The 26,194-nt window shown below is 43.3% G+C and overlaps 1 protein-coding gene across 5 annotated transcripts in view; it reads left to right on the top strand.

Annotated features, from left to right (window-relative positions):
- MARK3 (microtubule affinity regulating kinase 3) overlaps positions 1-26,194 on the top strand; it is a 184,123-nt gene that overhangs the window by 28,990 nt on the left and 128,939 nt on the right. For all 5 annotated transcript variants that reach the window (XM_033951301.1, XM_033951297.1, XM_033951300.1 and 2 more), the window contains exons 4-6: positions 4,888-4,936; positions 15,721-15,786; positions 21,574-21,644. In XM_033951301.1, coding sequence (XP_033807192.1) covers positions 4,888-4,936; positions 15,721-15,786; positions 21,574-21,644 — 186 coding nt within the window. The remainder of the gene's footprint in view (positions 1-4,887; positions 4,937-15,720; positions 15,787-21,573; positions 21,645-26,194) is intronic.

Below are 26,194 nucleotides of genomic sequence, written 5' to 3'. Positions count from 1 at the left end.
GGGGATGACTCTGGAGGACCTTACCAGACTGGCACAAAACCATCTCTTTTTAGATCTGTAATTCATCAAGTCGCTAGGACTTGAACATGAGTCAAAGGCACTTTAACTAACTAACTAAGAGTGTCCATGAAACAGAATGGTCTTCAGAATGGAGTAGAAGAGTAAGCTAATGGTTAGTGGAGTAAACTGAGACCCAAGGGAACTGGGATCAATTCCCAGTGCAGTTCCATGTGACTCTGGGCAAGTCGCTTAACCCTCCATTGTCCCAGGTACAAAATAAGTGCTCATATAGAATATTTTTAATAATTAGTTATCTAAGGGATTTTGGTGACTTTACCCCACTTAAATTAGCTTCATAATGCTAAATGTTACTAGGAGCAGCTCCCAAAACTTTCCAGAACCAAATTCATGAATAAAAATGTAAATTGCAACATAGAGCTGATTGTAATATTTAATTTAGCCAATCCTTGTTATTTTTGGAAAGGATGTACAGTGATAAAGGCTGAGAGGAAAGCAGAGTGAATAAACCCAAGTAAAGCAGAAAGCAGTTTGTCCCCCAAAATGTGTAAAATGAAGGGCATAAAAAAAATCTCATTTTCCCCCATCTTCTAAATAATTTTGAAGAGAGACAAACACAGAAGGAAGAGGAAAGACAAAAGTGTTGCAAGAAAGAAGGGGAAAACAACAAAACCCTTTATATCCATTTACGGATAAGATATGAATATGAGCTTTTTTTATAATTAAATGCTTTATTGAATTTATCAACTAAAACACAACAATGATGCCAGCTGACAATACAGCAGAAGTTGAAAGATGTTTAAGGTTCCTTCAAAACATTCCTCCCTATACACAATAAGTTTTTATCACCCTTAACTACAAAATCCCCTTCCGACCCAAACTTCCTTACCCATCTTCAGCCCTCACAAATCCTGAGCCCACCTCCAAGTTTCAAATCGTTCCATTTCCTAGAGAAATTCCCCATTTTCTTATATTTCACAGCAGTAAATTTATATAACACCCACTAATCATCCAGTTTATGAGCTACCATTTTTTGACCAGGCAATGCAGGCAACCACCATGCAGCCACTATCACCAATATGGCATTAGTCAAACAGTCTTTTACATAAAAATACCTCTCTCCTCCATATTCAACTCATATGGATGTAAAAATGCCTATTCTATTTTAGGGCACTTCAATAAAAAAACCCCACCCAGAAGCCCTGTACCACCCTGCAATCCCACTACATATGCAAGTAATTCCCCTCCTTCCCACATCCTCTCCAGCAATGTCCAGGATGCCCATCTCTGATCCTTGCTAAGACCACTGGGATGTAATACCACCTCATCAGGATTTTATACCCATTTTCTATTTGAGCAGTAGCCATGCCTAAAGTTTTAATGTGATGCCACACAATCTCTCATTCCAGCACAGATAATGGTCACCTCCCCTCCCCCCCCCCCCCCCCCCCCCCGATTGGCCTCGCAGGCTTTTGTATATTTCAGGACCTTTCCCCTCCTGCATTCAAGCATTTATAGATAGCTGAAATGAGTCCCTTTGACAAGGCAGGTTCCAAAAAGATGCTCAAACTCTGTTTTCCCAGGGAGCAATTCTTTCAATATACCAGAACTATAAATATTATACTTAGCTTGCAGATAGGGGAAAAGATCCCTTGAAGAAAGGCCGTTTTGATTCTGTAGCTCCCCCGAAGACCTTAACCTCCCCCCTTACCAGATTCAGCAATTGACCCACACATACCAGGTCTTTCATTTCCAAAGAAACAAATACACTTGCCCCCGCCTACCCAGACAAAAATCTGTATTAAATTGAAATGGGGTATACCAAGCGTGCTTTCTCCCGGCAATCTTTCCCTAACTCCTTGCCACAACCGCAAGGCAATTTGAACATGCTGGGCTATCCATAAAGCAGGTATGTAATAAATGGGCCTCTGGCACTCTGGCTGCCTTCTCAATATCCAACCAATGCTTAGGGTCTTGAGCTTGCCATTCTAACAGTGCTCTCAGTTGTGCCACCTAGTAGTATCTGAGCAGATGGGAAACTGCAAATCTTTCTTTCCTTTTACTAAGACATAGAACTTAATGCCCAATCCAGGGCCACCTACGCTTCCAGATAAAACACAGAATTTTCCACTGCAGATTTTCTAACACATTCCTTCCCACCCATATTGGAAGGGCTTGAAATAGAAGCATGAGCTGCAGCAGTATCATCATTTTGACTATTTCAATCCATCCTACCCAGGAGAACCAAATATCCTGCCATCTATCCAGCTCCTTCTGAATCCTCCATAGCACGGGAAATATAATTAGTCATACAATGAAATACGAAAGGGTCCCAGATCGATTCCTAAGTACTATTGCTGCTAATAATTTCTGTAGTTCTACTAAACATACGCAGCACTGTACATCAAAACAGAAGAGACAGTCCCTGCTCAAAAGAGCTTACAGTCTGGTCAAGACAGACAAACTGGACAAGAAGGTGCATCAATACACTCTGCTCTGGGAGAATTACAGAGGAAATAAGACAAATATTGGTGCTTAGAAGGTGGGTTGGAGTTTGGAATTGAAAGCATCTTCAAAGAAGTGGGCTTTGAGTCAATTTGAATACTGCAATAGATACCTCATAGATATACTCGCCCAGTGAAATGAGAAAGCTACCTGCAAGGCTCGCTCTCTTTCTTGCAGCAAGTTTACAGTGAGAATTTGAAACCCTGATAACTGGCTTGCTTTTTCTCTTTCTCTCTATCCAGTTCTCTCCAAAGAGCTCAGAATGGGTCACAGGTTAAACATACTATACAGTTAACAAGTTATGATTTGCCATAATTACATTACAAGTTTATGATACAAGTTTTTATCCTAACATGACACACAACTCCCCAACCACCTTTGCCAGTGAGTTTTCTGGCTTAGTCAAAGTAAACAATAAGTTCTGCTATGTCTAAACCAAATGTATTTCTTCATACATAACCTGTTCAGTTCTGGATCTTCAGAATATTTCATGAAAATACAAGATACCTGGTTACTTTTGTATTACTTTGGGAGTAGATGTTCTGTTTTTAGTATCTCTAACTTGTTCTTTCTTATGCATCTGTCTTGTTAGTGTTTTGTATTACTTTATTGTTAATTTGGGGGTTTGATATATTTTGGGGGTAAATAGCCTATCTATTTATTTTATTGTATCTATACTTTTGAGAATTTGTATGATATTTTGATAACCAGTTTTGAACCTGATATCTGTTATATAAATAGATAGCCTCGAAACTTTCAGATTTTAGTATTAACATTTAATGTTTGGCAAATGGCAGTTTTATCAAATAAATCTATGGTGTTGTACAAAATCTGAATATGCAAAACCTGTAATATAACAAATAAAAAAACATATCATACAAAATGGACTCTGAAAAAAAAAAAAAGACTGAAACAAAGGAATGTATGTGTGTGTGTACAACAGAAATAAAGTGTTTGCTGTTTTTACATGCTCTTAAAGTAGTGCTGCCCAATTCGCCTATTCGAATCGATTCACTTAAGTGAATAGATTTGTTTTCCCCAAAAATCGGACTCACTGATTCAGTGAACAGAAGCTCCCCCCCCGCCCCCCAGTGGTGAGACCTGACATACATCCAGGGCCTCCTAAAGCTGCAGCAACGCGGTGGTGGACGGCTAGCAGACGCAGGCTTTGAACAGGCTTGTTTGTGGCCTGCTCTGCTGTGGCCTTCCCTCTGCCACAACACTGATGACTTCACTGATGACGCAGCAGAAGGAAGCTCTGGTGGGGCAGGCCGTGAAGAAGCCTGTTCAGAGCCTGCATCTGCTAGCCGTCTGCTGCTGCTGCATTAGGAGACTTGACAGTATGCCAGATCTTTTTTTTTTTTTTTTTGGAGGGGGGGAGAGGGAGACGTTTGGGATGTGCTGCACAGGGGGATAGGGAAGGATGGAAAGCTGGCGAACAGGGGGATAGGGAGGGATGGAAAGCTGCTGTACAGAGAGGGGGAGAGGAATTGTTGGACATGGGTTGGAAGAGAGGAAGGGAGTGCAACAAAGAGGTACAAAGGGGTGAGAGGGAGAAATCTTGCATATGTTGGAGGGGAGGCATGCATGGAGAAATGTTGGACATAGGGTGGAAGGTAGGGAGAGAAATATTTCACATGATAATGGAGGGGAGGAGGGGAGAGATTCTGCCTGGAGGGGAATAGAGAGGTTTGACCCAGGGCACAAGGCAGGGTGAGAGAAAGACGGTTAGAAATGTTAGAAATGGGGAAAGAAATGTTAGATATGGCAGGGGAAAGAAAGGTACAGAGATGGAAGATGGATGGTGAGCACAGAGAGAGAAGAAAATGTCAAATGGTCAGGAGACCCTGGTGGATGAGTTAACAGAAGACAAATAGAAACCAGAGCCTGGGAACAACATGATTTGAATAATAAAATGACCAGACAACAAAGGTAGAGAAAAATAATTTTATTTTCTATTTTGTTATTACAATACAGCAGATTTGAAATGTGTATCCTGCCACAGCTGGTGTTAGGTCCTAGCTCACGCTCGCTGTCTAACAGAGAGAGGAAAAGTATTTTTTATTGTTTTTGTTTACACCACAGCGCTGACATGGGATTGGAGAGGGCAAAGGGTGGGTGGGTGAAGAGGCTACAAAATAAACCCATCAGGATGTTTGAAAAAATACCCAATTGGGTAGGAAAATCAAATCGAAAAATTAAATCAAAAATTTTCCCTGAAATCGGGCAGCACTACTCCTAAAGTTGTAGACAATCTATCATTTATGATGAAATTTTAGACTAGGTTATTTCAGTTGTTTCCTACTTTTGTTAATAGTAATGTCTTGTTGATTATTGATACCAATATGTTTTTTTTTCTTCTAGCTTTTCAGGGAAGTAAAAATAATGAAGATTTTAAATCACCCAAATATAGGTAAAGAAGTTTTCTTTAATTATGTTTATAGTTACCATGATAGAACTGAATAGTTTTCAGTATTCAGTTTTTGGAGTATGTGATCACCTGAAATTTGGATTAAAGCATATCAAATAGTTATTTCTGATCTTCCCAAGCCCTTGAAAACTTAATCTTCTTTCTTTACTCCTTAAAAAAATGTTTCCAGTATCAGAAAGTGTCAGCTGGGAAATCTGTTTTCTTGGCAGGAGTATTTCTTAGCTAATGTCATCAAAGTGAATGTAAATGAACTTTGGAAAAACTCTTCTCCGAGGACAAGCATGATGAAGAATATTCTTTCTAGTGCAATAGGCACATCATTCCTGAACTCTTAGTACTCAGTCCTTTCTCATGAGATTCTTTGTAGAGAGCTTTATTAACATTTTTTTGCTCCACCTCCCATCACTCTGTGCTGTCCTGCAGTTACTCAGTTTCTTTCTTTACATGCGAGATGGTAGAAACTTGTCCTGCTCATTTTTATTTTTCCTTTAATACAGGTTTTTAAAAAAATCTGATCATGAGGCTTTTCGGTGCTGCAGAGGCTTCCAGCTTCAGGACATCTCTCTGAGCCAAGGGGGGACTGTTTGGCAGTGCACCCACTTGGTCAGCCTGCACTAACATTTTGGGTGCTCAGGGACCAGTCCTTTGGGAGCAAGGCTCACCCAAGGTTCTGTCCGCAGAGGGCTTTGAGCGCAGGCTGAGTGGCCCCATGGCATTTTTTCCAGGATTGCAGCCGACTGTTTCTTTCCCTGACTATGTATGTGAGTTACGTTGGGGGTTGAGCTCTGAAAGGCTTCAGAAGAAGCAAGCAGTACAGTTTCCAGTCTTGTTTGAGACAGAAGCTTTCCAATTTCTCTGGCTGCAGTTTCAGCCCAGCACAAGCATGGTACAGCCTATGAGAAAAGATTAAGGGGGGGGGCGTGTCTTTTAAAAGTGAATTTTTTGAGATTCTTGGGCTAGGGACCCCTATCTCTAAAAATCCTAATTTCAGAATTTTTTTCACTCCTAGTGTAGCTCCCACAGGCCATTTTTGGCATTAAAATTGCTGCTGTGGCAACCATCTTGGATTTCCTGATTTTTACAATAAAAGCCTCTATCTGCCTCAAACACCTCAATTTGACTTAAAATCAGGTGGGATGGACTCTGTAGGCCAAGATATCTTGGATTAATTGCAGATTTGTGCTGGATGGTAGGCTGAGAACAGTCCATGTCCCAAGTGCCACGCAGCATCTGAGGGGGGGCAAGAACCACAAACTTAGCCTTCTTTAGTTCCCCTGCTGGTGTGGAATTCCAGATGGCTCGAGTTCCAGGTCAAAAGTCTTGGTTAGAGCTGGGAAAGAGTGAAACTGCATCACTGGGAAAGCACAGCTATACACCTGTCCCACAAAGGGACATGGGAGCGGCCACAAGGGACCTTGGGATGTCTTGGGCATGATTTTGCTCAAAGTATATTAGTGAAAGGGGGAAGACAAAAAATGCTTACTCCAAGTATATTAGTGAAAGGGGGAAGACAAAAAATGGAATTACAAGACTGAAAGAAGGTATGAACCGCTATGTGGAGAGTGATGAGGAAAAAACAAATGTGCTAAACAAATACTTCTGTTCGGTGTTCACAGAAGATAGGTCTCTAAAATACCGAGTGGTGTGGAATGGGTTAGATGTAAATCGATTGTTTACTCTTTCCAAAAATAAGGTTCAATTTATTTGATATGCTGCATATTTTCAGAAAAGAAATCCTAGATGATTTCGGGAGAAGGAAAAACTTACAGGATAAACCAACACAACTTCTAGTTGATGGGGAGCACCTTTAATAGTAAAAACATGGAGGACTTGCAACAGGAGTCCAAGAATTGAATATCAAAGCCACAAACTCTGGAATTTATTGCTAGAGAATGTGGTAAAAGCAGTTATATTAGCAGGGTTTATTAAAAAAAAAAAGGTTTGAACAAGTTCCTAAAAGAAGTGTCCATATAGTAAGATGGGACTTTGAAAAAAATCCGCTACGTATTTCTAGAATAAGCAACCTAAAATTTGTTTTGTTCATTTTGGAGCTTGCTAGGTACTCGGATCTGGATTGGCCAGTTTTGTAAACTAGATATTGGGCTTGATGGACCTGTTGGTATGTCCTACAATGGCATTGCTTATGTTCTTATTTGGAATGCTAAAAGCTTTCAGAGACTGTCTAACAAACCAAACTGTTTTAATTCAGACAGACAGCCGGGCTGTGATGTTTTATGTCAACAAGCAGGGAGGTACAGGCTCTAGTCTTCTGTGACAGGAAGCATTCAGGATATGGTGTTGGGCTGCTTACCTGGCAAGGAAGAACTGTCTGGCAGACACCCTGAGCAGATCATGCAGGCATAGGAGTGGTCCCAGAATATGGATGTTGTCAAGAAGATTTTTTGAGTGGAGCACTCCCTCAGGGGATCTTTTTGCCACTCTCCACAATACCAAAGTCCTTCAATTTTGCTCAAGAACAGAATCCCATAATAGCCTAGCCTCGCAAGCTTTCTCCTTAGTTGGAGAAGGGGGGTCTTCTGTATACATATCTCCCAATGCTTCTCAAAGTAAAACTTTCTTGAAACTCAAGCAGGGACTATGATCCTCATTTCGCTGTACTGGCCACAGCAGATATGATTCTCCCTACTTCCGGAGTCAGTCTCAGATCCATGGAGACTGGAATGCTTTCTGATTGCCATCACCCTCTTACATCCCAACTTCCAGTTCCTGGTCCTCATGGATTGAATGTCAATGCTAGAGATTGTCTCTTTGAGTCTACTGGAGGGTGCTTCTCAGTTGCTTGCTTCCAGGAGAGGAGGTACTTGGTTTCAAGTGGAGGTGGTTTGTCTGGTTTGAGGGCAAGACCCTATATCCATTTTCCTTTCCTACTCAATTACTTGAGAGGAAGGGCTGTGGCTCACTGCTGAGCAGCTGCCTCTGCACCCAGAGGTTGTGAGATCAAATCCCGGTGCTGCTCCTTGTGACCCTGGGCAAGTCACTTAATCCTCCAGTGCCCACTGCTTTGAATGTTAGCTTTGAAATGCCAAAAGGCGGTATACAAGTCCCCATTTCCTTCCCCTTCTATAAGTTGAGTTTCAAGGTCAACTCTGTAAGGGTTCTCTGCAGTGCATTTGGAGCTTATCACCCTGTAGAAGGTAAGCTCATCTCTGCTCAACATTTTGCTGCTCACTTCATTAAGGAGCTTGTTGAAACCTATCAACCCCCCCCACCATGTCATCAGATCTTAACATTGTCCATACCTGGCTGATGAAAGCTTTCTTTGAATCACTTGATACCAGTCACCTGAAATTACTGATCTAGAAGGTCTTATTCCTGGTGATGATCACTTCTGTACACAGGCCTTAGCACAGGCTTGTCCAAGTTTAGTCCTCAGGCTGTAAAAAGGGCAGATTTTCAGGATATCTATAATGAGTATTAAAAAAAATTATGCATGAGAAAGATTTGCATGACCACTAAATTCATTGTATACAGGTCTCTTTCATGCATATTCATTAAGGATGTTCTAAAAACCTAGTCTGCTTTCAGCCCATCAGGATTAAACTTAGGCAAGCCTGCTCCAACGGAGCAGAATGATCCTGTGCACACATCCTAAATTCCTTCTGAAGGTAGTGTCAGAATCTGGGCCAGCTCACCCAGTGGACCAGGTGAGGCCCAGGGTGCTGCTATTAAAGGGTATCATAATCCAGGTCCATTCTGCTTTCAAACTTCTAGAGCAGCGGTCTCAAACACATGGCCCGTGGGCCGCATGCGGCTCTTCAGGTGCTATTTTGCGGCCCACAGTCTGGAAGCGATAATCAACTGCTCCCTTGCTGCAGTTGATTTTTCCGATCAAAGCTGCGGCCGGCAGCTTCTTACAGCAGCTTCAATACTCCAGCTGCTGTAAGAAGGTAATTTAGATTCGCGGCTACAGGGCAGGGAGGTTTGTCCGACAGGGCCTGTTCTGTTGTCGGGGATTCAAGCGCCACAAAGGTAAGGGGCAGGGAGGGAGAAAGAGAGGAAAGGTGGAGTGGAGAAGAAAAGACGCTTAAGGGAAATGGGTAAAACTGAGGGGGGAGAAGGCTGCTGAAAGCACATGGGGAAGACAAAGGGGTGGAGAAGGACGCTGAAAGGACATGGGAAGACAGGGGGGAGAAGGACGCTGAAAGGACATGGGGAAGACGGGGGGAGAAGGACGCTGAAAGGACATGGGGAAGACAGGGGGAAGAAAGACGCTGAAAGGACATGGGGAAGACGGGGGAGAAGGACGCTGAAAGGACATGGGGAAGACAGGGGGGGAGAAGGACACTGAAAGCACATGTGGAAGGCAGAGGGGGGAGAAGGATGCTGACAGGACATGGGGAAGATGGGGGGGAGAAGGACGCTGAAAGGAAACGGGGAAGAGAGAGTGGGGAGAAGACGCTGGCAGGGAAGAAGACAGAGATGCCAGACTGTGGGGGGAGCGGAGGGAAGAAGATGGGTGCCAGACCAATTTGGGAGGGGGGAGAAAGGGAGAGGCACAGTAACAGAGCAAATGGAAGACGCAGAGAGAAGAGAGACAGTGGATGGAAGGAATTGAATGAGAACATGAGGAAAGCAGAAACCAGGCAACAAAGGTAGGAAAAAAATGTTTTGGTTTTTTTTTTTGCTTCAGGATAAAGTAGTATATTAGTTGTGTTGATAAAAATTTATAAACATTAGAGGTTCTGGTAGAAACCCATTTACAAAGTATGTATTCTTCCCAATTAATATTTCCAAATTAATAAAGTCTTTTTGCTTATTTTTAAATGGGTTTCTACCAGAGCCTTTAATTCAGTAGCATAATTAAATGAAATAACTATTTCTGTAGTTTATAGGAATGGGCGGGGACATAGGGGATTCCTCGCAGGGACGGGTGGGATTTCTGTCCCCGCGCAACTCTCTACACCAGTGTTCTTCAACCTTTTTACACCTATGGACCGGAGGAAATAAAATAATTATTTTGTGGACCGGCAAACTATTAAGACTGAAATTTTTTTTTAAAAAACCATCGCCGCCCCGTCCCTGCGAGCTCGGTCCCACAAACCATCTGATCCCATCCGCACAAACCTCAAATAGTTATGATTTTATATTGAACATATTTTATTAAAGTATAAAAAGAAACAATATTCTATACAATTGTCATTTTATAAATACAAATAATACGGAGCAAAGATCAACAAAACCCTTGTCTCCCCTCCCCTTCACATATATCCCCTCTACTATCAAGAAAACTGAATAAGCCAAATTATTACAGAATGCTACACAAATATCATGTAACAGAATATCACAGTCACACATGACAGGAATGGTGTTATGGGGAGTGCAACTAGGGCAACTGCCCCCTGGTCAGAGCCCTAAGCCAGCTGGAAGCTAAAGAAGCACTGCCTGGGCTTTGCACTCGGGTTATTCCATGTCAAGTGATCAAGGGCTCCCTGCATGACCATCACGGATTTTGATAAAACTTTATGCACAAAGTCCCACATGTATCAAACGAACTTTGGTAAAGTTTTAGTTTCGCCTGTGGAATATTCGTGGAGATATAGCCATTTGTTTGACCCCATACTGCAATGACATACAGTCCAAAAAATAGAACCCTAAATGGAGGAGGTACAACAACAAGCTAACAAATGAAAGAACCTCCCTCACCCCAAGAAGTCTACAAAGATTAAGGAAAAGAGATGAAGTCCAACTCCAAACTGAACAAAGAATGAAAATAATTCTATAATTTAATTTAAGAGTATTAACCGGACAATTTTAAATCGTCAACAACATGCAGGTCTAACTTGGTGATATATGTCATTCTGTGCCCTTGTGACATGCTATATGTTGGGCGCACTCAGAGACCGATTAGGACCCGTCTCATAGAACACAGGTCACGTATACACACGAGGTCCACGACTGCTCCCATGGTCCCTCATTGCATACTAGCCGACCACTCCTTTCAAGATCTCAGGTGGTTTGTTATGGAGCAAGTTTTTGAGGATTTCCAGGGAGACAGACTGACTCGACTTCAACACAGAGAACAATTTTGGATATTCGAGCTTCAATCTTTAACCCCCAATGGTCTGAATGACTATATAGAGTGGCAACACACTTTTCAAGTGTGAATGTTCCTTTAAAGGATTTGCTTCAAGTTCCTTTGCAAGCTGCCTTGGTCAGGTGCTTGATCACCTGGCTCTTTCATTTCACCTGTTTCTGTTTCTGCGAGTTAAAAAGAGGGCGTCCTCTCCAAACCAGTGCCATTTCTTTCCTGTTTCATTCACGAACTTGAGAGTCATCGAGCAGTGCGGTTCCTGAGTAAGGGGGTTCACCCCCGAAACGGAGTCCGTTGGACATTTACTTCATTTACTGCTTACGGATCACCATTTCCATTACACACGGAGAAGCTAAGTTCTTACAGCCTGTGTATTTTTGAGCTTGGTTGGATTTGGACACTAACTTTCCAGTTTGGCCCCCAGCTTAGGGGTAAGAGATGAATTCCTTCTTTATTTTGATAATGTGTGTTTTTTTCATTTGAGTTTTTTCACACATTGCACATTTTGCACTAGTTAAGCACCACAAATATTATCCGGAGCAAGCCCGGGGATGTTTCGCAGTTAACACCTTCCTGGGTGTAAATCCGCGACAGCTTTTCCCTGGAGTTTCCAGAGGTTGCTGTGTGACTGAGGGCTTGTCCGGTTAATACTCTTAAATTAAATTATAGAATTATTTTCATTCTTTGTTCAGTTTGGAGTTGGACTTCATCTCTTTTCCTTAATCTTTGTAGACTTCTTGGGGTGAGGGAGGTTCTTTCATTTGTATGACATACAGTCCGACAGTGACATTCTGACAACTTTGAGACACAATATCTCACGAGCTATGTTTCCAAAAAAACTGAAACTTAGCTACCCTGCACAACTTTTGGAGCTCTATTCAGTGCTACCAATAATAATTTTTGTTGAGCACTGAGTGAATGGCTGAATTACAGTAAACTTGGCCGAAAAAATTAGTGCTCCAAAAAAAGTCAAAGTTTGACATTACTTAGCTCCCACAATAATTGAGTAATAAATGCGAAATTTGGCGCATAATGTCTCAGTTCAACGTTGTTTTCAAAAGTACAATTTCAACCTCCAAGCTCTTTCCATTAGTTTACAAATTAAGTGTAAAGTTGCTAATTTGTGTAAAAAGGCCAAAAATAGGGTATTTTCAGCCTGCTTTTACAGAAAAATACCTTTCAGAAACTCTTTCAAATCAGTCTCATTAGAAAGAGCATATTTCAAACCCCCTAGAAAAGTGGGCTTTATTTTTCAACGCAGGTTAACAATGCCCGAAAAAGGGGGACAAAGTTGGGAGATGTCACCATGGCAACGGCCTACGTTTCAACTTACAATTATGTCACTTTTCACACTGTTTTCCCCTGTTTATTTTTACTCAAGCTTTGGGTACAATTATAGTGTTCTTAATTAATGATTATTCCTAACTAGAAATGGAGGTGATAATTTTGTTGCATGCAGATCACAAATTACAACTTGTTTTCTTTTTCAGATCCACATTATTATTAATTCAGTTTAAAATGGATACCAACGAATCGATGCCAACAAAGTGGACTTCACTTCGGCTTGGGAACCATATAAGATACCCAATTTAGGCTTGGGAACCTAGGATAAGACACCCTAATCATTGGCTTTGGAACCAGAAAGATACCAACAAAAGGCTTTGGAACCTTGACAAAGAAACCAAATGCGAGGCTTGGGAACCTGGACGAAGTGGCCCACCCGTGGCTGGTATAGCACAGCTATGGGGCGTGACCCCTATGGCTATGGGGTTGCCAGTTCAAACTCTTGAACTGGTAGTGACAATGTCACCATGGACCAACGCAATAGAGTAGTAGTAATACTACGTCAATACAAAACTGTAACTTTAAAAATGACAGAACTATGTTGAAATAGAGGTTGTTGCCGTGGCAACGTCTCCCAACTTTGTCCCCCTTTTTCAGCCATTGTTAACCTGCGTTGAAAAATGAAGTCCACTTTTCTAGGGGGTTTGAAATATGCTCTTTCTAATGAGACTGATTTGAAAGAGTTTCTAAAAGGTATTTTTCTGTAAAAGCAGGCTGAAAATACCCTATTTTTGGCCTTTTTACACAAATTAGTAACTTTACACTTAATTTGTAAACTAATGGAAAGAGCTTGGAGGTTGAAATTGTACTTTTGAAAACAACGTTGTACTGAGACATTATGCGCCAAATTTCACATTTATTACTCAATTATTGTGGGAGCTAAGTAATGTCAAACTTCGACTTTTTTTGGAGCACTAATTTTTTCGGCCAAGTTTACTGTAATTCAGCCATTCACTCAGTGCTCGACAAAAATTATTATTGGTAGCACTGAATAGAGCTCCAAAAGTTGTGCAGGGTAGCTAAGTTTCAGTTTTTTTGGAAACATAGCTCGTGAGATATTGTGTCTCAAAGTTGTCAGAATGTCATCGTCGTACTGTATTTCATTGCGGTATGGGGTCAAACAAATGGCTATATCTCCACAAATATTCCACAGGCGAAACTAAAACTTTACCAAAGTTCGTTTGAGACATGGTGGACTCTGCATATGAAGTTTCATCAAAATCCGTGATGGTCATGCAGGGCACTTTCCAAGAATCTGATCACTTGACATGGAATGACCCACTCCCCAGTTATGTCTAGCAAGATACATATTTCAAATCTGATATATTTGAATCACAAGATAGAAATAAAATTATTTTTTTTCTACCTTTTGTCGTCTCTGGTTTCTGCTTTCATTGCCTTTTCACTCTCTTCCAGCCAGTGTCTGCCCTAAGAACATAAGAATTGCCACTGCTGGGTCAGACCAGAGGTCCATCATGACCAGCAGTCCGCTCAAGCGGCGACCCTCTGGTCTAAGACCAGCACCCTAACTGAGACTAGCCCTACCAGCGCACATTCTTGTTCAGCAGGAACTTGTCTAACTTTGTCTTGAATCCTTGGAGGGTGTTTTCCCCTATAACAGCCTCTGGAAGAGCGTTCCAGCTTTCCACTACAGAACTTCCTTACGTTTGTACGGAATCTATCCCCTTTCAACTTTAGAGAGTGCCCTCTTGTTCTCCCTGCCTTGCAGAGGGTGAACAACCTGTCCTTAGCTACTAAGTCTATTCCCTTCAGTACCTTGAATGTTTCTATCATGTCCCCTCTCAATCTCCTCTGCTCAAGGGAGAAGAGGCCCAGTTTCTCTAATCTTTCGCTGTACGGCAACTCCTCCAGCCCCTTAACCATTTTAGTCGCTCTTCTCTGGACCCTTTTGAGTAGTACCGTGTCCTTCTTCATGTACGGTGACCAATGCTGGACGCAGTACTCCAGATGAGGGCGTACCATGGCCCGGTACAGCGGCATGATAACCTTCTCTGTCTCTTCAGTCCAGCATCTCCCCCTTCCATTCACTGTCTGTCTTTCCCTTGCATCTCTCCTCCTGCCCCCCCCCCCCCCCCCCAATTTGGTCTGGCATCCATCATCTTCCTTCTGTTCCCCTCATGGTCTGGCATCTTGCTGTTCAGAAAACAATGTAAAACAGAACACCCCCCCCCCCCACACACACACACGCACTAACTTGTGGGCCTTGATTGTTGCAGGTTACCTCTTCTCCATCCCTCCCCCCCCCCCCATATTTTAGAGCAGCCTGGTAGCTAGGCATGCCCAACAGTAAGAATTTTCTTTATCTTGTTTGTCCTCTGAGAACAGCTGCTACAAGTAAGTAACTTTGTTTTCTCTGAGGACAGCAAGATGCACATTCTTATTGCCATGACCATCTCCCCTTGGGATTGTGAAGCAGGATTTTGTTTGTCACCATTTGGTCACTGCTTTATGGGTGCTACCTTTTGAATGCCCAAATGATGATGTCCAGTTCATTCCCCTCCTTTCTCACATTACTGGAACTCATGACTTTTGGGCACCCAAAACACTGCTGTTAGATGCTCCATCTACAAAAAAGTACTATAGAACACCAGGTTATATCAACCAGTGTAATTAATGTCGATCACCTTAACTTTAGATGCCTAAATTGAGTGTTCTTTATTGAATTTGATCTGGACACCATCCCCAAAAGGTTAGGCAACCAAAACATTAGGGTGCCTAAATGTTGGTGCCCAAAAGTCATGAATTCTTGGAGTTGCATTCTATTAGCTATTATACTAAACCAGTGGTTCCCAAACCTGTCCTGGGGGACCCCCAGCCAGTCAGGTTTTCAAGATATCCCTAATGAATATGCATGAGAGAGATTTGCATACCTGTCACTTCCATTATATGCAAATCTCTCTCATGCATATTCATTAGGGATATCTTGAAAACCTGACTGGCTGGGGGTCCCCCAGGACAGGTTTGGGAACCACTGTACTAAACTGACTTGGTCCCGTGTGATGTCGATAGGCAGGAAGGCACGTGCATGCTCAATGAGGTGCTTCCAAGCATTTCTAGAAAACAATGCTGGGCAGCATCTCCTTGCTGAGCTCATTCGGTGAAGTTACCCAACAGTAAAGATATTCATCCTATTATTCTCGAACACCCACTACAGGTGAGTAGTTTTGCTTTCCTTCATTTACATATTCAGGGTTCGCAGCATATGAGATCAATTTTTATTTTATGAAGTGAATGCTAACTTTTTTTTGAATAATGCAGTAAATACTTTAGAAGTTAAGTTTTAGTAATAAACAGTCACGTACTCAGAGTGAAATGGAATTGAATGTCAATGTTTGTCTTTTATTTTTAGTTAAATTATTTGAAGTAATTGAAACTGAAAAAACACTGTACTTGATAATGGAATATGCAAGTGGAGGTAAGTAACTTGTTTTTGAACAAAAAAATAAGGCAAGATTTTACTGAATTTCTACCATATTACTGTGTTCTTATACTAATGTTCTTTATCACAGGTTTCATTTTATGTACTGTAACTTATTTACTAATGTATGTTAATGGCACATTTTAGTGTATCTGGCCCTAAATAGTATGGAAATTGCAAATTAATCAAGTGAAAGTACTAATGTGAACTATTGCATTAGTGTGCACTAATGCCATTTAACCTGTACTATTAGTAACTAGGTCTTACTGCATAACACGTTAATGGTGGTGCATATTTGTAGCTATATATTCGCTAGAGTCACTATCTGGTCAACCTGTAACTAACGCCTAACTTGTAAACCACTTTTCTGATGCTGATCTATTATAATAATATTTACCTAAATATTTCTGAAATACTTTACCATCCAGCTCTTTTTGAGGGAGAATGTGGTACTGATTTTACATTGTTTGCTGTATTAACTACTTAGATTTATAGTACTAGTTTTATTTGATTTATTTTTTAAGTTGCATTGCTGTTCAAATCATAATGCAATCAGGGCCAGCTCAAGGCATTGTGGTGCCCTGAACCAGTTTGCATTGGGCCACAATCTTCCTCCCCTCTTCCCTTCTAGGTCTGGTATCTCTCCTTTCACCCTGACTTGGTCTCTATCTTCTCTGCACAGCTCTTCCCTCATGGCTGGTATCGTTCATTCTCCCCCTCCCCGATCTTCACTTCCAGTTCTATAAACCTCATGCCAGTTACTAGCAGTGGGCTGAATACAGGCTTCTTTCAACCAGGTCTTGGGTCTTTCATATACAGCAGTGGTCTCAAACTCAAACCCTTTGCAGAGCCCCATTTTGGATTTGTAGGTACTTGGAGGGCCTTGGAAAAAATAGTTAATGTCTTATTAAAGAAATGAATTTTGCATGAGGTAAAACTCTTTATAGTTTATAAATCTTTCCTTTTGGCTAAGTCTTAATAATAATATTGTAACTTATAGCTAGAGAGACATATGATCAAGAAACTGTTTTATTTTACTTTTGTGATTATGATAAACATACTGAGGGCCTCAAAATAGTATCTGGTGGGTCGCATGAGTTTGAGACCACTGATCTACAGCCATGTCCTTCCCACAGAAAATTGATTTTGGCCAGGTGCTGCATCTTCTTTCTACCACCTCATCTTCTCTTGATGCAGTCTCTTTTCATAAAGTGCCGAGGTCATCTATAAAACTTGTATGCACTACAGCAGTGTTTGGGGGTATGTGACACTTCACGGATCTCTCGCCCACTTTCCTCCTTAATGGCTGCTGCCGCCGAGAATCCCATGCCCTTTTTATTGCCTGCCCCCCTCCACTGAAGCCACTGCTGCTGGGAATCCCATGCCCTCCTTCCTGCCCACCCCCCTCCAGCGAAGCAGACCCAGAAGGTTTCCCTCCGATGTCAGAGCTGACATTGGAGGGAAGGGTCAGCGGGGGGTTCCCAGATATCTCCTTCCAGGTGGGCTGTTCTGCCTGCCTTCAGCGGCACTTGTTGCAGGGATGCGTCAGCAGCTCTTTCATGCTGCATATGGCTGACCCGGATGCTTTCTCTCCGACGTCAGAGGGAAGGCTTGTGGGTCAGCCATGTGCAGCGTGTAAGAGCCACTGCCCACACATCTCTGCAACAAGTGCCGCTGAAGGCAGAAGGAGCAGCCCATCTGGATGGCCCTGAAGGAAGCGAGTGCAGCCTTGGAGAGAGCAAGTAAGGGAGAAGAGGGGACATGATCTGGGAGAAAAGAGGGGGGAAGGAGCACATTGCAATATGGGAGGGGCACAATTTTTGGACAAAGGCTAGAAGGCAGGGAGGGGGGCACAAACTCGGGACACAGAAAGAAGGGAGGGGGCATGAACATAGAACATAAAAACAGAGGGAGGAAGGGAACACTAACTTAAAACATAGGAGGGAGGGAATAGAAAGGGAGAATTGTTGGGCATAAGTTTGTGAGTGAGAGGGAAAGAGATGGTGCACATGGGGAAAGGAAGAAAGAGAAAAATTGGACAGAGAGAGGAGTGAGGTAGAGATGCATGGGGAAGAGAGTGCGGATCGCCGGACTTGATGGACCGAAGGTCTGATCCGGAGATGGCAGTTCTTATGTTATGAGCAGAACAGACTTATTTTCTCGGGGAGAGTCCCCATACCCCTCCCTTTTTTAGTTTATTCTCCAGGGCTAATCACCTGTTTTGGAACTGTGGAGTACAAGACAGCCCAGGGAGAAGGGAGGTGGAGCGGACAAATACAAATGAGGCTATCTATACACACACACCCCATGAGTCGAGGTGCATAAACCTAGTCGTTTAAAACTGATGTTCCTATTTCCTATAAAGTAGATTAACAAGATAGGTACATAATCTTCCCTTATTCCGCCAGAGCCACCATATTTACATTATCCCTCTCCTTAAGTCACTTCATTGATTTCCCTTCCATTTCCAAATACATTTCAAGATCCTCTCACTCCTACAGGCCCTCAATATCTCTCCTCGCTTATTTCCTTCTATGTCTTCTCCCCCCCCCGCCCCGTGAACTCTGTTCATTGGATAAGTCCTTCCTATCTGTACCCTTCTCAACCATTGCCAACTCCAGATTCTATCACTTCTGTCTTGATGCACCGTATGCCTGGAACAGACTGCCTGAGTCATTACATCAGGCTCCACCTCTAGCAGTATTCAAATCTGAGCTAAAAGCCCACTTTTTTTAGGCTGCTTTCAACTGTTGGAGAGAGCGGAAGCCAGAAGGCCTTTAGCATGCACAGATGCTCAAGGTCCAGCAGAGTCAGCGGCAGGCTCTTTGGGCACCGGCACATCCTGTGGGTTGGTGCCGGTGCCCGATCGCGATAAGGGTTTGGGTGGGGGCGATGCCGGTTCAAGGGAGGTGATGGCGGTTCGCGGGGTGATGCCTCGCATATAGAGTCAACGTTCTGTTTGCGAGGCAAGATTTGTGAGAATGTTTTGCTCGTCTTACAAAAACACTCGCAAACCGCGTTACTCGCAAACCGAGGTTTGACCTTATATTTATATTTCACGAAAGCCAACTCTTTTGCCGTTATTTTCTCCGCCACTAGTGTGGAGAACCATATTGGCTTCCTTTTTTGTCTTATTTTTATTTATTTTCCTCACATAAAGGTTTATAGCCATTTTTATTGCTCCTTTCAGCTTGGACCACTGCTTTTTTCACTTCCTTTATGTTGTCTCATTTTATTAACTCTTTCTTCAGATATTCCCCCATGCACTAAAGTCTGCACATTTGAAATCCAGGACTTGAGTTTTGTGTGGCTGCCTTCCACATTAGCTGTTATATATAGTCTCATAACTATGAAAAATTGAGTACTCAAAAAATAATGGTATAGCAATACCAAACTAATGATTCTGTTATAATTTTGTATGTATCTGTATGGGTCACAGTTTCAGATAAATTTCTGCTTTTATAAACTCCAGCCTGTTCCAGAAAGAAACATTTCCACTAGCACATGCAACTCCAAATTCCCATTCTTTTATCATAAAAGCTCTGTGCCACCTAAAAGCATTTAAATTTACAGCTTAGCTCTTCCTAAGGCTAAATGCAAAAGACTGTACATTAAAGCTAAAGTCACATGGGTGAGAAAATGTGCACAGACTTAGTTCTTGCAATATTCTTCTATTGTTATGGTCAGCTTATCACTTCTTGAAAATCTAAATGTTAAAATGCCAACATATTTTCTTAATTTTTGAGAGTAGAGGAGTAGCCTAATAGTGCAGCAGCCTGAGAACCAGGAAAACTGGGTTCAATTCCCACTGCTGCTTGCTATGACTGAGCAAGTCACTTAGCTCTCCATTGTCCCAGGTATAAATTAAGTACAGTGGTACCTAGGTTTACGAGTGCACTGGTTTGCGAGTGTTTTGCAAGACGAGCAAAACATTTGCAAACTTGGTGCCTCGTAAACCGAGCTTGCCTCGCAGTACGAGCGCCCCCCTCCCCGCAATCCGGCATCCCCCCTCCGCTCGCGTTGCCCCCCCCTCCACCGCGATCCTACTTCCCCCCCTCGAGCACGTCAATGACACTAACTTTACCCCGTCTTGGCACCAGTGCAGGTGCCCGAAGATCTTCCCTCTTCTGGCGCGGCCTGGGCTGGGCGGTGTGTCGGAGATCCTCCCTCTTCTGGGCTGGGCTGGGCTGGACTGGCTTTGAGCATTTGCGCATGCTCAAAGCCTTCTGGTCTCGCTCTCAATCTCGGAGAGAGCGAGACCAGAAGGCTTTGAGCATGCGCAAATGCTCAAAGCCAGTCCAGCCCAGCCCAGACCAGAAGAGGGAGGATCTCCAACGCACCGCCCAGCCCAGGCCGCGCCAGAAGAGGGAGGATCTTCGGGCATCGGCACTGGTGCCAAGTCGGGTAAAGGAAGTGTCATTGACGTGCTCGGGGGGGGGGAGGGAAGTAGGATCGCGGTGGAGGGGGGGCAACGTGAGTGGGGGGAGGATGCTGGTTCGCAGGGGGGGGGGGAAGCCGGATCGCGGGGAGGGGTTTGGAACAGCGTCTGATTCCTCAAGGGGGGGAGAATGGAACAGTGCCGGTAGCCTGGGGGGGGGGGGGAGGAGGTGGAACCAATCAAAGAAGTTTCCCTTACTTCCTATGGGGAAACTTGCTTTGATATACGAGCAATTTGGTTTACGAGCATGCTTCTGGAACAAATTATGCTCGTAAACCAAGGTTCCACTGTATCTGTATATACTCAAGGTAAATTGCCTTGATTGTAACCACAGAAAAGCAATATATCAAATCCCATTCCCTTTCCCTTTTATAATGGCCTATGGTATACATTTATTTATTTGGATCTTGAAATGTCTATGGTTCGTGTGTTGTTGCTGGGTTTGTTTGTTTTTTTTGGGGGGGGGCTGGGGGGGGGGTTAATATGATGCATCATTGACCCATTTGTCTACTGGTATCTAAGAACAGTAGTGTTTAGCTTGCTTTAGTTTGGACAGTAAGCAGTTTATCCCAGGACAAGCAGGCAGCATATTCTCACACCTGGGTGACATCACTGATGGTGCCCCAGTACGGACACTTTAAAAGTGCTTTGCCACCTTAAGACTTTCAGAAAATTCACGAAAGCCCGCATCGCACATGCGTGAGTGCCTTCTCACTCGACGTAGGCGCACGGTCCCTCAGTTTCTTAGTTTCTGTGGAGCTAAGAAGTCACATTTCAACGGCCGTTGAAATTTTTCTACCTTCATGCTCTCGCGGTTTGTGACTTTTCAGTCATTCTCTTTTTTTTCTTTTCCATTAGTTAAATAGAAGTTTTTTTTAAACCCAAAACTTTATTTTTTCTTCTTTCGCCATTAGCGGGTTTTTGGCTCAGCAGGTTTTTGGCCCAGCGGGACCTCTTCGTCCACCTCAGCCATCGTGCTCAATTTAGCTGAGGCAGTGTTCCCTTCCATATCATGCCCGCCAACGGGTTTTAAAAAGTGTGGGCGTTGTGCTCAGGCTATTTCTGTGACTGACCCTCACCGTTGGTGTCTCCAGTGTTTGGGGCCCAAGCACCGTCTTGAAACTTGCATGTGCTGCTTTTCTTTGCAGAAAAGAACTCTAATCGTCTTCTACAGCAGCGCCAGCTTTTCGGTGTCACTATGGAAGGGGAGCCGACATCGTCACCAACACTAACCGCACCAACAAAAACAACACCAAACAATAGTGCTTAGCTTGCTTTAGTTTGGACAGTTTGGTACTGGAATCCTGTTGGATTAGTTTTAACCTTTTTCATTTCCTTAATTGCAGGGGAGGTTTTTGACTATTTGGTTGCACATGGAAGAATGAAGGAAAAGGAAGCAAGAGCTAAATTTAGACAGGTATGTAGGAAACATTTTCAATCCTGAACTCCTTTAACAAATGTGAACAATTGTAATTGTTAAAACCAGGACAGTGTAACACTGAGATATGCCACTATTCCAAAATCTCTAATTTGTAGTATCATTTGACACAATACAGAATATGCTTTGTGTTTTAGTGTGCTTAATATTGATCTAGAAAAATGAGTCCGTGGAAGTAGTCTTTAGGGCTTTTATATTTTTATGTCCTGGCATTCTTATTTTAGCTCCAGTTGTTAAGAGAAGGCAAGAGGTTGACCAGCATGCACTGTGTGTATTAATAACTTTAGACTCGGATTTGATCTGTTCTATGAATCTGTTTCAAAGGTTAAAAGCTAATTCTTTCATAATATACTAAAGTGCATTACTATATAAGCATGCATTGTTGGTAAATAGGTCTAATTGCTTAAAATGGGACCTGCTGTAAATGGTGTACTACGTAGCATGGTAGTGTACTTTAGTAAATCTAGTCCAAAGTTGCTATAGAAGTTACATTTGTGTGATTTGGTAAGTGTTCCTTGTCACAGATTATGTAAAGGTCCTTATATAATGAATCCAGGAGAAAATTCATGCTTAGAAATCCCTCAGGAAATTTGGCAGATAAATATACATTAAGCAGGAGCCCTCCACTTACATTTATGGCTCTTGACATAAAGGGACCTTCTGTATGTCTGAATTCAAGAAAGCTTGGGGCAAATATATTGGATCTCTAAGGGAAAGAAAGGGATAGTAGGTAGCATAGATAGGCAGACTAGATGAGTCATTTAGTCTTTATCCACAATCATTTTTCTGTGTTTTTTACATCACTGTATTTCAGATATCGTTTATTTTTATTTGAGTAAGTCTCATCTAGTCATCTTTATTTCCTTCAGTGACTAAACCTACTGTTACTGTTCCTGTGCTGAGAATTCATGACATGTTAGTAAAAGCTAACTATCCTAGGACAAGCAGGCAGCCTATTCTCACATATGGGTGATGTCATTGACGGAGCCCCGATGCAGAAGCCTCGCAAGCAAACTTGCTTGTAGAAACTAGAAGTTTCGAGTCGGCCGCACCACGCATGTGCGAGTACCTTCTGCCCAGCACAGGGCGCGTCTCCTCAGTTTTCCGTGGAGCCGAGAAGTCCCTCTTTGACTCTCTGCGTTCAACTTAATTACTTCGTGCCTTCTCTCACCGCGGTTTGTGTTATTTTTCTTCACGAATCGCTGTATTTAGTTTATTTCTTTTATTTCTCATTTAAAAAAAAAAAAAAAAAAATTATTCCGTTCGGCTGCCAGGGTAGGCCGCTTGGCCGCAGCCCAGGGGCTTCGACCTTGCAGCGGCTATTTTTCCTCCTATGTCCCGGCCAACAACAGGCTTCAAGAAGTGTAGCCAGTGTCGATGTGCGATTTGTCTTACGGACCCACACAGTAAGTGCCTCAAATGCCTTGGGCCAGACCATCACCCGAAGTCATGCAAGCACTGTGCTTTTCTTCAACCTCGAGCCCTTAAACATCTTCTGCTTTCAGTGGAGAAGCTCTTCGGGATGAATTTGACCACTTCCTCAACTCCGAAGCCAACCTCAGTCTCACCTTCGACCGAGACTCCTCCTGCTTCTATTGCTTCCACCTCAAGCCTCATCAGACCTTCGTTGTTTGCAGCGGCTCTCTCTTAGACGACACCTGCTGTATCTTCCCCTGTTTCCTCAGGTCAGATAGCTCAGCAGCAAGTTCCAGCGGCGGTGCTTAAAGTGCCTAAGACTTCCAAGTTGAAGCACATTTACACTGCCTCGGTGGAACCTCCAGCCAAAGCAGGTGGTCCGGTTTCAGACGCGGATCCATCCTTGCCGGCTTCTTTCCAGACCATGTTGGAGAAGCAATTCATTCAGTTCCTTACTAATATGGGACTGAAGCTTCTTCCTCTCATCCAGCCTGGGCATTCAGCAGACTCCCGCGAGGTCGAGCCGCTTCCTTTGCCTCAGTCTGAGCTTACACACTCTTTGCAGGGAGCAGAGTCTCTGCGAGTGTCTTGTCTGGCATCCAAGCACGTGAAGCAAGGAGCAGAATCTATGCAAGTGCCTCGGCAGGAATCTTCACACTCTATATACAAGGAGCAGAGTCTTTGGGAGTGTATCGAGGTTCCTCCATCAAGCCTCTGGAGCTTCGATCTACAGCCTCCAGTCCTATCCATTCTTTGGTGGCATCGGCTGCTTTGTCTCCGAGACGAAGTCTTCTCGAACTTCAAGATCTGCTTCCACCAACGTTTGAGGCCTTCATCGAGGCATTCTTCCAGGCATAGCTCTTCTTCCAAAGAGCGTCCTTCTTCAAGTAAGCCTCAATCTACACCTTCCAGGTTTACTAGACCACCGACTCCTTGATCGAGGTCTCCACTTCCAAACTTCAAGGACTCGGCGCCTTCGATTGCTTCGTCCAAGTCTCCCTATTCTTTTGATGCCTTTTTTCCGGCCGAAGCTTCATCTTCGACCCAGGCTGCCTCAACGACCTCGAGTCCTTCTCGAAGCACAGCATTGGCAGATCAGCTGTCTTTCTCCTCTTTTCTTCGTCAGATTGCTATCGACTTGAACCTTCAATTGGATGCTGGTTCCAAATACTCTAAGGAGTATCTCGAAGTCATGCATCTTCCTCAACCTCCGGCAGAGTCACTTAAGCTTCCTCTTCACAAGCTTTTGTCTCAGATGCCTGGAGATTCCTTATGCAATTCCAGCTGTTCCAGGTAAATTGGACTCTAGATATAAAACTCTAGATAGAAAAAGGATTTGAGAATTCACAATTATCTCACCAATCCCTACTTGTGGAGTCATCCTTGAAGAGGTCCCATCCTTCCAAGGTTTATGCTACCGTTCCCCCTGGAAGGTAAGGGAAAACTATGGACAAATTCGGATGTCGCATCTATCAAAATGCCATGATATCCTCTAAAGTCCTTAATTACAATTTTCATTTTATAACTTATTTTGAGTTCCTCATTGCTCTTTTGCCTAAATTTATCAGTTATTTAGATACTCAAAAGCACTTTGAATTTCAAGAAGTTATAGCTTCTTTATCACAACTCAGATTACATCTACTTCAGTCTTTTTACAATGCCTCTGAGTTGTCTGTCAGGACGGCTGCTTGTTCTGTAGCAATGTGCCGCCTTGCTTGGCTTCGTACCATTGACATGGATCCTAATCTTCAGGACCGCTTGGCTAATATTCCTTTATTCAGGCAATGACCTCTTCGATGAATCTATTCAGGCAGCCACCAAGAAATCGTCTGAGCATGAAAATCCTTTGCGTCTATTGTCAGACCTAAGCCAAAGCCAGCTTCTGCCAAGCCTGCACGCCCTCCTCCTATTTATCAGAGGCGGTTTGCTCCAAGAGCGGCTCCTTATACTCGCCCTCCTCTTAAGAAACAGCAGAATCAGAAGCAACAGAAACCTCATTCTTCTGCTTCACCTAAGGCTACGCAGCCTTTTTGACTTTTTAAAACAGAGCATAACCTCCACCGTTCTGTCTCTGTCCTATCTTCCCCCTATTGGAGGTCGTCTCCATCATTTTTACCACCGATGGGAGACAATCACATCCGACTTCTGGGTGCTGTCAACATCAGGGACGGATTCTCTTTTCATTTCTATCAGGTTCCACCAAAGCTTCCTCCAAGAGAATATCCTTCCAGTCCATCCCAGACCGCCCTTCTTCAGGAAGCTCAAGCTCTGCTTCGTCTCCATGCCATCGAACCAGTTCCTTTGGAACAGCAGAACAGGGGGTTTTACTCCCGTTTCTTCCTTCTTCCAAAGAACATGGGTGATCTGCGGCCCATTCTGGATCTCAGGGCTCTCAACAAATTTTTAGTCAAAGAAAAATTTGGCATCCCTTTATCCCCTCCTAGATCAGAACGACTGGTTATGCTCTCTGGATCTCAAGGAGGCTTATACTCATATTCCCATTCATCCAGCCTCCCGCCAATATCTCAGATTTTGGGTGGGGAATCTGCATTATCAATACAGAGTGCTGCCCTTTGGCCTGGCTTCATCTACCAGAGTGTTCACCAAGTGCCTGGTAGTGGTGCCTGGTGGTCTTCAGGTATTTCCCTATTGTTATTGTAGCAACCCAACGGACTGCGTGGTTCCTACAAAGTTTGGGATTCGAAATCAACTTTCCCAAATCCCAACTTCAACCCTCTCAGAATCTACAATTCATCGGAGCTGTTCTGGATATATCCAACTCAGAGCATTCCTTCCGCAACAACGTCTTGAAGTCCTCCTTCAACTCTGTCATACAGTGTCTTCCCGCTCCTCCATATCTGCAAGACACATGATTGTACTCCTGGGTCACATGGCCTCCACAGTACACGTGACTCCTTTTGTCAGACTTCACCTCAGAATTCCTCAGTGAACCCTGGCATCTCAGTGGACACAGGTTTGCGACCCACTTTCTCGACACATTGCAGTCTCTCCTTCATTGAGACAGTCTCTCCGCTGGTGGATGCTCTCTTTCTTCCAATCTCTCCAGAGGCTTGCTGTTTCAAATGCCCCCTCATCAGAATGTCTTCACAACA

This window comes from Geotrypetes seraphini, chromosome 7, assembly GCF_902459505.1.
Source record: "Geotrypetes seraphini chromosome 7, aGeoSer1.1, whole genome shotgun sequence".
Taxonomy (NCBI): Eukaryota; Metazoa; Chordata; class Amphibia; order Gymnophiona; family Dermophiidae; genus Geotrypetes; species Geotrypetes seraphini.
This window is presented reverse-complemented; position numbering and strand designations above follow the sequence as displayed.